Source organism: Tachysurus vachellii, chromosome 1 (genome assembly GCF_030014155.1).
Source record: "Tachysurus vachellii isolate PV-2020 chromosome 1, HZAU_Pvac_v1, whole genome shotgun sequence".
NCBI classification, from domain to species: domain Eukaryota; kingdom Metazoa; phylum Chordata; class Actinopteri; order Siluriformes; family Bagridae; genus Tachysurus; species Tachysurus vachellii.
In genome coordinates, this window is record NC_083460.1 from 31,439,911 (window position 1) to 31,452,661 (window position 12,751).

Consider the following 12,751-nt stretch of genomic DNA (forward strand, 5'->3'; position numbering starts at 1 on the left):
GAGAGAGAGAGAGAGAGAGAGAGAGAGAGAGAGAGAGACAGTAGAGACAGTAGAGAGAGAGAGAGAGAGAGAGAGACGAGAGAGAGAGAGAGAGACAGTAGAGAGAGAGAGAGAGAGAGACAGTAGAGAGAGAGAGAGAGGGGTTAGGTTGCTCTGTTCTATAACTGTAAACAGTTATACACACACTAGGTGCTGTAGTGTGTTATACATCTAAAATGCATATGACACTCACGCTTCTTTATAAAGCACCATGAATCCCAGCAGGTCTCTGAAGTCACGTGGCCAAAACGGCTCCCATGTTATCAGTATGTGTTTGGCCATCGTACGGATGCTGGTAAAATTCAGAATATGGTTTTCACCTAAGAGACATAAGATCAGAGAGGTGGTGAGAAAGGTCGACTCAGATTGATAAGTGGACCTTGACACCTAGGACCGTGTTATCTATCTATCTAAACAGTGACTGTAAAAACATTTTTTAGAAATATTTTTGGGATAAAAATGTATACAATTTAAAATAGTCATAAAAGGTACATACGTTATGTGCATAACAAATTAATGGCATGTAAAATAAGACTAATACAATCTAAACTTCATCAGTGTTTACAATAACGGAGTGTGGATTAACTGCTTGGTGGATCAACACTGATTTTTGAAAACATGCAAGAGAGTGTACAAACTTCACTGCTTTATGATACTTGTTGTGTCTCAAGGGTTATAACATGATAAATATGGGAAAGATGCAAGCATACAGGAGGCCTGATCCCCGTTGGTGCGAGGTCCAATGTCGTTCTTGATTTGTCGTTCTTTGGTCCCTGTCACTTCCTCCATTTTCTCAATCTCAGACTGGCAGAGTTTGGGGTTGTAGTGGAAGAACATGCGGCCCTGCTGGATGGTCAGGTTGTGTTTGGACCAGTCCCAGAGCTGGCGCAAGTTCTGATTATCCAGCGCATAAAATGAGTAGTTTCTGCAAAAACAACCAATAAAATGTAACACAAAACTGAATTGTTGCCAAATTTTAAACAATTTATTTATTCAAATATAGATTTGATTACTGAAATCAGCATTATAAGCATGATATAAGAGAAATAAAACTTTTTAGGTACATCAGGGTGGTTTCAAACGCTGATGTCAAAATTGCACAAATAAAACTGTTTAATAAAAACATAGTAAAACTACAATGCAGCTCATCACAGCACCATGGCAGAGAAAAGCACATCCCCATCATATTTCTTATATTTCTTAGAAATGTTCTAGAATACAGAGCTTGTGAGTGAACGTGTTGATCTGAGGCCATACCCAATTTCTGGAGCCTCTCCGCGGATGAGGCGGAGTTTCCGGAGGAAGGACAGCGAGACGAGAGCGTAAGCCCTGCGGATAGTCAGGTTGCCTGTGATCTCCTCCAGCTGACCCAGGTTGGCCTCAAGCTCCGCCGCAATGTTATCTGAGGAACACAGGAACCGCTTAACCACTTAAACAGGAACTCTTAACTTCACATTTATTCTTGGCTATTTTAGTAAACTTTCCCTTGCACAGCCACATGGAATAACCACATTTCATTTATTGTTAGTAAAAAGAAATGCGTTTAGTTCTTAATTGAAGGAGAGTAAAATTTTCTCCGTCTCAGAACCACCCGAGTTAATCTATCACGATCCAGAGCCAAGGCCAGGGAGCAGACAATCAGACTAAAGTGACCATATACTAGCTACCTTCAGTCATCAGTCAGCTTTCACTAAACTCAGCTAAACTTAAATAAAGAATCTGCATCTTCGTTCTGAAACTAACACTACTGAGTACTAGACCTCTTGTATCTAAAGCACATAGTGTAAATAAAACTCTTACTTATCAGGAGTTTAAACCAAGTGAGCATGTAGAATTAAACAAAGCTAATTTTATTGGATACGATTTTGGCAGATGAGGAGATGTTGAAGTTAGTTAAAATATTTGAGGTATCACATAAAAGCTTGTTACTTGAAGTTCTTCATAGTAACATAGCATACACAGACACTAAAAAGTATAGCCATTCATTTCCACTAATGATTATTTATACCCCCAGGGCAATGTTCTGATCTACTTCATCCCAATCCTGGTTGTTTCTGCAGACAAACCCTTGATTGTTGTAGATGTTAATATTTATTTTCATTATCCACAAGACAGAGCAGCGTTTAAAATAAAATAGAGTCACACTACCGCAGAGTGATGCCTTGTCAAATCATTGCTTGATGTGTATTATTCATTATATATGCACTATAACGTTCAGACATCAAACGGACTGTTCGGACAGTTCACATTTCCTGGGGAGGAAAAAAATCAATCTTCTAAATGGCGCTTACTGCCACCGCGGATCTTTATGATAAGGCTGCCATTGAGGACGGTGCATCCACGCAAAGCCTGAGCCGCCGTCACCGAGTCGATCGTCTGCACTCCGGTACACAGCTTAGGACAGAGGCCAGCGCACAGAGTACAATTTAACCTGGAACAAAAGACAAAACACGGTTTAGCATTTATGGAAGGAGTTGGCGGTGTCAGAGGTAAAGCTGTGACTTGGTGCAGAACACATTGAGTTTACACATTGTGGTTTATCAGAAAGTGGGTTTTTTTTTTTCAGGACAAAAGAGAGTCTGAGAAGAAAACAACATAAATGAACCAACAGAAAGGTTCATCATGTCTACTTGCAGAAACAACAGCAAGGAAAAACTGTTTGTGTGAGGGGGAGTGAGGGCTTATTAGTGAACGCCTGCCAGGCAAAGGTGGCTGCAGCAGAAAAACAACCAAATTACCAATTTCCGAGTCCTTGGAAGAGAGAAATCCAATCAAGTCACTAAAATCTAGAGATAGCATGCAACAAACAAAGAAAGAACCAGGAACAACTGAAACAAAGAAAGCATTAAATAGGCAAAAAAAAATAAAAATAAAAAAAAAAACAGCAAGAGAGAGAACAAACAAAAAAGTGTGAAAGAGAGAAAAAAATAATAATCAATAAACCTGTTAAAGAATAAAGTGCAAAAGACTGAAAGAATAAAATATTAAAAAAGCAAAAGATTCAAGAAAGAGTTCAAATGAAAGCAAATGAGCCAAAGAACAAGAGAAACAGTGAGTGTAAGTCAATAAAAACTAATGAAGAAGAGTGAACAACAGCGTGAAGACTACAAGAAGTGAGCAAAAGACCACAAGAAGAGAGAATTAAAGGAAAATAGGAAGGAGAGTGGAACAGAGAGAATTAATAAAAAACAGAACAGCATGAATAAGCCAGAAGAAAGAATGAAAGACAAGGAAACAAAATTTAAAACAGAAAAATAGAGTGATAGAAGAAGGAAGAAGAAAAGAATGAGAAGAAGAGAAAAGAATGAGCAAAAGAGTGAAGTAAGGGGAAAGAAAGAAAGAAAGAAAGAAAGAAAGAAAGAAAGAAACTGAGCATGTAGCATGAAAGAAAGAAAGAAAGAAAGAAAGAAAGAAAGAAAGAAAGGAGACTTATTTGAAATCAGAAGTAGTGCATACTACAGATACTAGAACTGTACACTTGTCCCTGGGGGAAAGTTTTCATGTTGTTCAGGACTAATATATAGACTAGTATAATGTAAAGAAACGTGTTACTCACGTTGAGTCCATGACGGTGTATCCTGAAGGGCATTCTGGGATACATGCTCCGTCGTGGATGACGTACTGGTGACAGTCTTTGCTCTTGGTCTGTTTGCAGTGGTTGTGAAGTTCCTGACAGAACTGGAAGGTGACGCAGCGCCACCCTTTAAAGGTGTAGTAACCGGAAGGACATCGCTCCACACACCTGTCTTCATGCAGGTAGTGATGACACGCCACACATGCCCTGGCACTCCCCGGCTCCTTACAGCCACCCAGACACTGCTCATGACAGCACTGATTAGACGACGTGCAGGCGTGATGTTTACACGCAGCAGGACAAACTGAGGACAGACAAAATACAACCTCAGTACTCATATGAGTAGCATTACCCTTTTTATTATTAGCATTTAAATTTTATTATTATTAACCAAATCTTCAATCTTGCTTGTTGTGATTTGATAGAATAGTTTATACATTAGGGATGCAGCTTCTTGTTTCAAGAGATATTCAAATATATAAAAAAAGAAACAAAAAATGTGTTTAAAAATAAAAGAAGAAAGAACTGAATAAATGAATGTCTTGTTTAGTCATTTAAAAAACAACAACAACAGATTTAGAGAGAGAGGGAGGCAGAGAGAGAGAGAGAGAGGCAGATGGAGAGAGTTCAGCGCACTTGCAGGATTTTTCAGCCTTTGCACTGCGAGTGTTTTTGTCTGCAGTGTGACATCAGCGTTAAATCTGCCGGACTTCATTAATGTCCTGTAAGAACCCCTGCGTCATGTGACACTAGGGGGCCTCACTGGAACAAAACAACATAAACCCCCTTCGGTGTTGAGCAGCCTGGAGCTCCGCCTGGCTGAGAAGAGGGACGGGGTGAAGGGGTTCAAGACGCATGAAGTCTGTCCTGATTGGACAACTGGACAGCAGAAGACTGGAGAGGAGGCGGGTTCCCAAAAAAAAAAAAAAAAAAACACAGGGTGGGAGACTTAACCCTTATAGGACTTGGTCATTTGTATATATTTTTTTTCTATCTTAAATCTAAAAAAAAAATGAATGTTTGGAGACGTGTGATGTGAAGCTGCACTACTGTCAGAGATGAAGTTACACATTCATCAACAGTTTCTGACCAATCAGAATCAACAGTGCTTAGATAAGTGCTGGTAGCTGAGAACAACGTTAATGCTGAAATCTTACGATTACTTCTGACAGAAAAATCACTTTCAATTCTATTTCAATGAATAATTAGATTTTATTTGCTTTTTTAATAAGTAAGATTTAACTCCATGTTTCAAACGGTTTTGCTGAAATGATGAACATATTTATTACTAATTAATATGGTCCTAAATGTAATATACATGACAGGGAATTTCATTCGTTTATATTTCAAATTAATATTTAAACAGGATCACACAAGCAGGAGTGCAGTTATACTGAATATCAGCACAGGCACAAAGACTGTCGAGGCAAACAAATTCATTGCTTTTATATTTGAACTTTATATTCAGAAAAAACGTGCCATTTGCCGTGTAGTCTGATGTCCTCACTGACTCTGCTGCAGTCATCACAACAGGGATTATGTGACAAACACAGTGATGTGGCCCAGAGCAGTCTTTGGCATTTCTTTTGTATTTCTTTAACTTTACCTTTTAATTGTGTTTATTTTTTTTTTGTTTACTTTTAAACCTTGTGTATTCTTGTTGCACAAGCATTTATTTTTAGATATTTTTTAATATTCAGAAATGATCCTCAATTAAAAAAAATAAAGAAATAAATGTATACTTTTCACTTTGAAGACTAAACCAATCCTGAGAATGCACCATGTAAACATCTCTCCTTCACTGATGCTCCTTTTACACACGCACTCACTCCTGTTTCTGGAAAACTCCACTCTGGAGTTTCACTGCAGCCCGAGATCCGCCCTCACCCTTAACCAATGTATTTGCTGTCCGTGGAAGGCAGCCATTCAATGGCTTCTTCTATTGCTGAGAGAGATCCGCCCCTTATTAACCCCTCACAAGCTGACTGACTGACAGACACACACACACACACACACACACACCCACCTCTCTAGGAATGCAACAGGAACAAATGTGTGAGTTAAGACAAAGCCATAACAAAGGGCTACAACAGTACTGGTCTCCCCACTTAGGCCCCATCCCCCTCAATCCCCACCCAAACACACACCCACACCACCCCTCCTGATCAGTGTGACACGTATCTGCACTTAGTGAGGCTTCTCACTTCCATTCACACTTCACGTTTGTGTGTTTCCCTCGAATAAAGCAGCTATGTTTACACTGTCTCCGTCACACGGATATAGGACGCAGAGGAACTGCGCTTCCGGCTCAGGAACATAACCCGGCCCTTTAACTGTGTGAACAATAAACACGACTTGATCCCAAAGGCAAGTCTCTTCACCAGGAGCCCACACACACACGCATGCTCAGATAATTAATTAATTTACAGTTACGCCCACAAAACATGGAGATTCAACATAAATGATGTAGCTCATCCACACACCCACACGGCGTGGCCCACTTCTTTTGTTTTTACTGTACACTGAAGGCGTTTGGGTTTAAGATCAAAAGATGAACATGAGATGATCAGAATGTCCGCTTTCATTTCCTCACATGTACATCCAGTTGTTTTAAACACTTAGAACATGAACATCACACATCTGGTGGCAGACCACCCTTTTCTTTAGCAAAAGAATATGAACAAATAATATTAAAAGTACACTTAATATTTGGTTGTTGTTTTTTTTTTTACTAATTTGTGTGCGGCCGTTTTTTAATGACCCTTAGTTTTGGGTTTTTTTTGCTGCTAGTTTATTTGCAAATACTTCATGTCTCTTAAAATGTACAGAGATGGCATTTTGTTGTCCAGTACAAACAGCGATAATAAAAAAAAAATGTAAAAAAAAAAAGAAATAATTTAAGGGAAGAAATAACTAAATATATTAGAGCCACATGTTTATTTGTTTTAATTTTAAAATATATACTTTATATATGAAATCTTTTCAAAGGTCAAAAGAAATATACAGTTCTTTAATTTCTTAATACTGTGTCATGTTTGTTATTTAAAAAAAAGACTTAGCAGCATTTTAAACATCACATCTTGAGGAACTGACAGACTGACAGGGAACATAACAGGACTTTTAATTAATTAAATATTGGCGAACCGGGAGTCATTTAACTAAAAGGAAAATTTGAAGTCGTCAAACAAGTTTGCTGATAGAATTTGTTAATTCAAAGTGTTGAAAAAAGCAGCGCTGAATACACCGAGGATTCGCCTACTGGACGGAATGAAAAGTGAGAAGTGTTTTTTGGCTTAAACCAGATCCTTTACTGAGCTCTCTCATTTTACTCCATTCAAAAAATATTGTTTAAATGCATAATCCACCTGATGACTAGTTACTTAATACCTAGCTACAGTTTTTAGGAGAGAAGAGTTTACACTTTGCAGTTTCTCAGTAACATGAGGACAGAGAGGTGAAAAAAAAAGAGCGGCTGTTGAGAACGAATGTTTATAGCTCTTCCAACAAGAATGAAAAGGAACTAATGTCTTGTAATAAATGACAAACTGCTGCTCCAGTGTGCTTCAAGTGCCATGGGATTGTTTATTTCTAAAGAGAAACATTTTGTGCCTCCAGAGAAACTCCTCCTACTTCCACAGGTATTGTAATGCTGTGATGGAAACCGGATACAGGGACTCAACCCGGAGAGTAGTGGACTTGGATTATTATCTGTACCGTGCCACTGTGTCTAGTGGAAAAGTGTTTCATAAGAGAAGGACTGTGATCCTGAAACTTGCGCCAGATTCACAGAGAAGCTGAGCTCAGTCAACTCGCAACGGATGCAGAAGTTAAGCTTCTTTACTACTGGCAGGAGAAAGAGGGACAATGTGTTTTGATTTGATTGGTTTTGGTTTTGAGAGAGATAATAATTGTTTAATGTTTATTACTTCAAGAGCTCCCAGAAACTCCTACTAAAAACCACGCGCCCCGTAACTACAACCACTCTCCACCACACCCCCAAATATACCGCACGGTGAATAAGCTGTATATTTCATAGTCATGCACTGTGACCAAACACAAAGCTTTAATGTCTCTATCACAATCATGATATGTGATCGGCGTTCATGGAAAAGCATGGGACAACCTGCCACCACATGCAACACACTGAGTGACAACTTCTAACCCCCCTAAAATGTGCGCACACACACAAGCCAAATAAGTGTAGAATAAACTGGTTAATGCTCTGTATTAATCTGTGTGCGAGTCTTGAGAATGCAGAGGAATGAACCATAGGCCTGCTTGGGCAAGTTGTGGGAGTGACACACACACACCAAAATAAAAGTAACACATTTACAGTAACTGTAATTCACCCATGCTTTACACCTTTATTAACCCCTCACTGGGATTTATGAAGCTAATAATACAGCTCCTAAGCACCAAGTCATTTACTAATCCGTTTTGCTCTATATACTATGTTCCTTATTATGATCACCTTCTAACCACTGGTTCACTTATCTGCTAACAAGAACGCAGTTTGCTAGTTCAGGTTAGACTGTTTACTACAGCTGTAACAGTATATGAGAGACAAACCTACCAGAGTCTAATAAACTGATAAAAAAAACAAGTAGAAACAAAGCCATCACGCTGAACTCGACTCCTCACCTTCCCCCTCGCCGTGCTTTGTGTATGAATAATCACCTGGGATTCGTTTGAAGTGGAATCAGTGGTGAGGTGATTCAACAGTACTGTAAAAGACTCTTCCTCAAAAGAGGTTCCTACATCCGCTAAGCTTGTTTTTCCCCCACAACACAAAGAGTGATTCAGTATTGACTTAAAACACAAAGACATCAAACAGTACCTTTAATCTCTGATCATCTACAACATATCCATAAATGATCTACGATTTTCCGAACGGCACTCAAAAAAACAGATCGACTGGATGGTGTGTCGTTAAAGCAGACATGTGGTGTACTTTACTGAACTGTTTCTCTAATGGTTTTTCACACTGTCCCAGTTAGCGGCTGTTTAGTCAGTGTGAGAGTTACCTTCTTCACTCATAACCCTTGTTCATGAGTAACCTGTTTACTACACTGCTAGTTTAACTGTTGTATTGCTATATAAGCAGAACAAATACTAAACAAAAGCACTTAGCAGACTGGTATTAAATATAATAGTTTGAGAGTTGGCTTGTTTACTGAAGTATAACTGCTATCAAGTTTTTATAATGCAAGTCTAATACTTAGCTTGTTTACTTGTACTTCACATAAACTTCAGAAAGTCAATGTACAAAATTCAAATGAGATTTGGTTTCTATATTATTTAGGATGTTAGAGAAAATACACCTACTCTTTTTCCCCCCTGCAAATGAACTCAATTGAATGAATACACTGGTCATAAATACAGATTCAAATTTCTTAACCATTAAACAATTTGTGCACACGTAACGAATGCTGAAATTTTGCGATTTATGAAGACCTGCACGAATTGAGTCACCTCTAATTCACTTTAAATGAAATAAATGCTGAGTAAATATTCAGTTTTTCATTTTAAATGAGATGGGTCTGCATACAATACAAACACTGTTATAAACTGTGGCAAACAAAGCAGGATAAAGATTAAACTCTGTCTTCCTTACACTGATAACATCTGAGCCATTTCTTCCTGGTCATTAATGAGTGAAATGTGTCATGTTTTAGACGTCATGTTTTCCTCCTTCCTACAATCAAAGCCTCGGGCAAAGGTCTAACATCACTGCCATCCGCTTCACTCAGGCAAATAAGGGTCAATCAAACTTAAGCTCAAAAAACTGATTAGATATCAGAAAACAGGGAACATCCTGAGTCGGAACCAATCAGGATGTTCCAACAGCGACCGAGTCACAAGCTCCTGTGGAGCTGAGCAGAGTCGTGTCTAGTTTATTATTAAAGCACATTTACAAAAACAACATGGCCAGGTCGAACTAACTCAAGAAAATGACATGTCTGATAAAAGATAATGAAAAAATAAACAAATGCCTCAGAGATGAGATGAGTCACCTGTGTTAGCGTTAAAGCTACTTAACTCACAGCAGCTGCTAAACAAATGACTCATACCTCAACCTGGTCTTTGGGGATGTGTGTAAGTGTGTGCGTGCGTGTGTGTGTGTTTTAGAGGCTGAATAGATGGAGAATAAAGGTCCTATAAATGATGTTTAGCTCATAAAATCTTGCAACACCTAAAGAACCATCTATGAAGAATCTAACTTTAAAATGTCAAATAAATATAGCATCATATATGTGTAGGATTAGCTAGAAATAATCTTTAAGAAACAATCTCAAGCTAATGTATTGTAAATAGAAACACTGTTATATTGAGATCTTCTCTTAAGTAGCAAGGCAAGCTACACATTTTACATGAGGAAAAAAGCTTGGTGTAGTTCGTGTTTAAACTGTGATTCACGTTATTCTCCAGAACTGAACTAAAGCCATTTTTAAAAAGTCCCAATTTAGACCGGATTGTGATAAAAGACTGTGATATCCAAAATATCAAAGATGAAAAATCATAGTGACGACATTTTTTATGTGTATATTAGCTCAATATTAACACACACAAGCAAACACACACAGCCCACCAGCTGTCATATAGTGTGTCTCAAATACAGTTTTTTTTAAATGTTATTTTCTCCCCATCCTGAAAAGACAAAACATGAACCTTATAAGCCATGAAGTTTAAGATGAATAATAAACAGATTTAATTCCCCTTTGTTGAGCTCCATAAGAAAGTCAGACATGTGATAAGGTCATGTTCTCATCCACAGTGTACAGCTTCCCTCTAAGTGCGTAAGTAATGAAAGTTCAGCGTGTGGCTCCATGTGCATTGATTATTTTTTCTCTTTTTCGTCTGTCACATATCATCCAGAAGACTCTGCATGTTCCTGTTCACCTTCATCCGCGATTTCAGCTTACAATTTCTGGCATCTCGTGGCATCGGCTGCCACTGATTTCCTCATGTTCTCTAGCGTTGGAGCCAGTCTGCATTTCCTCATCCATCACACATGCCTGTATTGTCTTCTAAACACTGCCCTAGCCACTGTATCTTCATTTAAGTTGCGTTGTTTCTATACAGACGATCCCCCAGCAATGATCCGTGTTCGAGACTTCAAACGAGCTTCCTGTGCTTTGTCTCCTGTCAGTTCATCTAGGTAAGCTAATTCTGCACAGCTGTAAGATTTCAGGTTGAGTTTTTTCCATCACAAACAGCTGTGCTGCAGGGAAAGCTCACATGTTAAACTCGATGCAACCTGAGAAAACTAAACCTGTCTTCAAATCTTCTTCATTTCCACTATTTCATTCATTTCTCCCTCAGAATTTGTTGGAAAATAAATCCTGTAATCCTGTATCACCGAGTTCAAAAAAGCTGCCGGAGCTTAAAGATTAGCCACAAGAACTGTGATGGCAACAAAGACTATGAGAATTCAGAGCTATAAATAGAGATTTTATAGGAACTCGTATCTTAGGTCTTCCTTATCCTGGTATTTTGAAATCCTGCTGTAGTGAAGGCCTCGGCCCACCAGCATGTTTATATAAAATTGTTACGGTGTAAATGCCAGTCAGAAGCAGTTTGTGTAGCCTTATTTGGATGAGTTTCATTCAACATTTCTAGCGTGTAAGTAAAGTGCTCCCTTAAGTATGAAAACCAATACAATGATTTAAAATGACTTTAAAACTACATCTACAATAAAGCCATATATGGATGAGATTAAAAACAAAGGTAGTTCATGTAATCAGTCACTTCAGTATTAAAGAGCTTGTCATAAGCCGAACGTGCGCTTTGAGGTCTCACCGGCCTCACTAATGATTCTCTCATTAAATACGTACAGAGAGAAAGTTTCAATATTTTTAATTATACTGAATAAACAAAAGACAAAAACCAGGAAAAAGTGGTAAGACCATTTTGTCAGCAGTTATAAAACTAAGCTATAAAATACATGTTTAAAGGTCAAAAGAAAGAGAATGCATTGATTCAGGAAGTAATTGTGGGTGCTGAATGCAGGGGAAGGATGCAGGCAGTCAGGAACAAAGTGCCGTGTGTGTGAGTTTGACCCTGCAGCAGTGTAATGGCTGCACTGCAGATACAGAGCTGTTTCATATTCAACACACAACACTAAGCATGCTAGCCTCTTCAGCAGCACACTACACACACACACACAGCTCACAAAATGGATTACCGCATTCTAACAACTGTATGTGACCGAAAGCTAATCAAAACACCAACACTTCTCATATTCTGATGATAAACAAAATATCACTGCCAGGCATAACCGAAAAAATAAGACAACTCTGAATTAAAGAAATAAGACAACTCTGAATGAAAGACAAAGAGACAACAAAGAGAGACAAAGAGAAAAAATAAGACAAAGACAACAAAGAGAAAAAATAAAGGCAAAAGAAAACCCCAAAACAATAAACACCAAAAAAATGTGCATAAAGATACACTTTATGAACACTGAGCAAAACCCACCAATACAGTCAATCAGCAACAGCAAGCCAGGCCCAAACCAGCAGCATTGATTCAAACCTGCAACAAAGATGAAAAGCCAAAATCCATCCACAACTTCCAGTGATGTCCAAACAATCAACACCAATCCAAAGAGCCAACACTGAGCCAAACCACAAAGTGATTCAGACAACCAGAATGAAACAAACCTAATGTGACCTCAACAACCAACAATGGCCAAACTAATTAAAACAACAGAAAAAAAATTATGTCAAACTCAGCAAATCTTCCAACATCTTTGGAAGGACAGCTGGACATTGCTGACATCATATCAGGATAAACAATCACTGCCCTTTCTAGCTTGCATGCTAAGACACTGCTAATCATTTACCTTTGTGTTAATGATTGATTAACTACAAAAATAAGAATAAATCAATTCCATGTAATCTAGAGGCTAGACAGAGGGATGTGTTCATACTGGACACGTGTTTCACATATGCGTCTCTTGCTGTCTCAGCAGATGTGTCCTTAAGGGCACTGGAGATTACTATAGAGCACCTAATGCAGGAACCTCACAAAGTTTGACAATAATTGTGCTGCCTGCTAGGTGTGTGTGTGTGTGTGTGTGTATGTGTGTACACATGCAAAGCCAGTGGAGAGAATGAGTCATGCTAGATAACTACA

At 38.5% G+C, this 12,751-nt stretch overlaps 1 protein-coding gene across 1 annotated transcript in view; it reads right to left on the reverse strand.

Moving 5' to 3' along the window:
- The window catches only part of insrb (insulin receptor b), a 61,661-nt gene that overhangs the window by 12,750 nt on the left and 36,160 nt on the right, over positions 1–12,751 (reverse strand). Inside the window, exons 3-7 of the mRNA XM_060883261.1 lie at positions 3,596–3,917; positions 2,331–2,470; positions 1,297–1,441; positions 750–964; positions 233–359 (exon numbers count right to left, since the gene is read on the reverse strand). Of these exons, the coding sequence (XP_060739244.1) occupies positions 233–359; positions 750–964; positions 1,297–1,441; positions 2,331–2,470; positions 3,596–3,917 (949 nt within the window). The remainder of the gene's footprint in view (positions 1–232; positions 360–749; positions 965–1,296; positions 1,442–2,330; positions 2,471–3,595; positions 3,918–12,751) is intronic.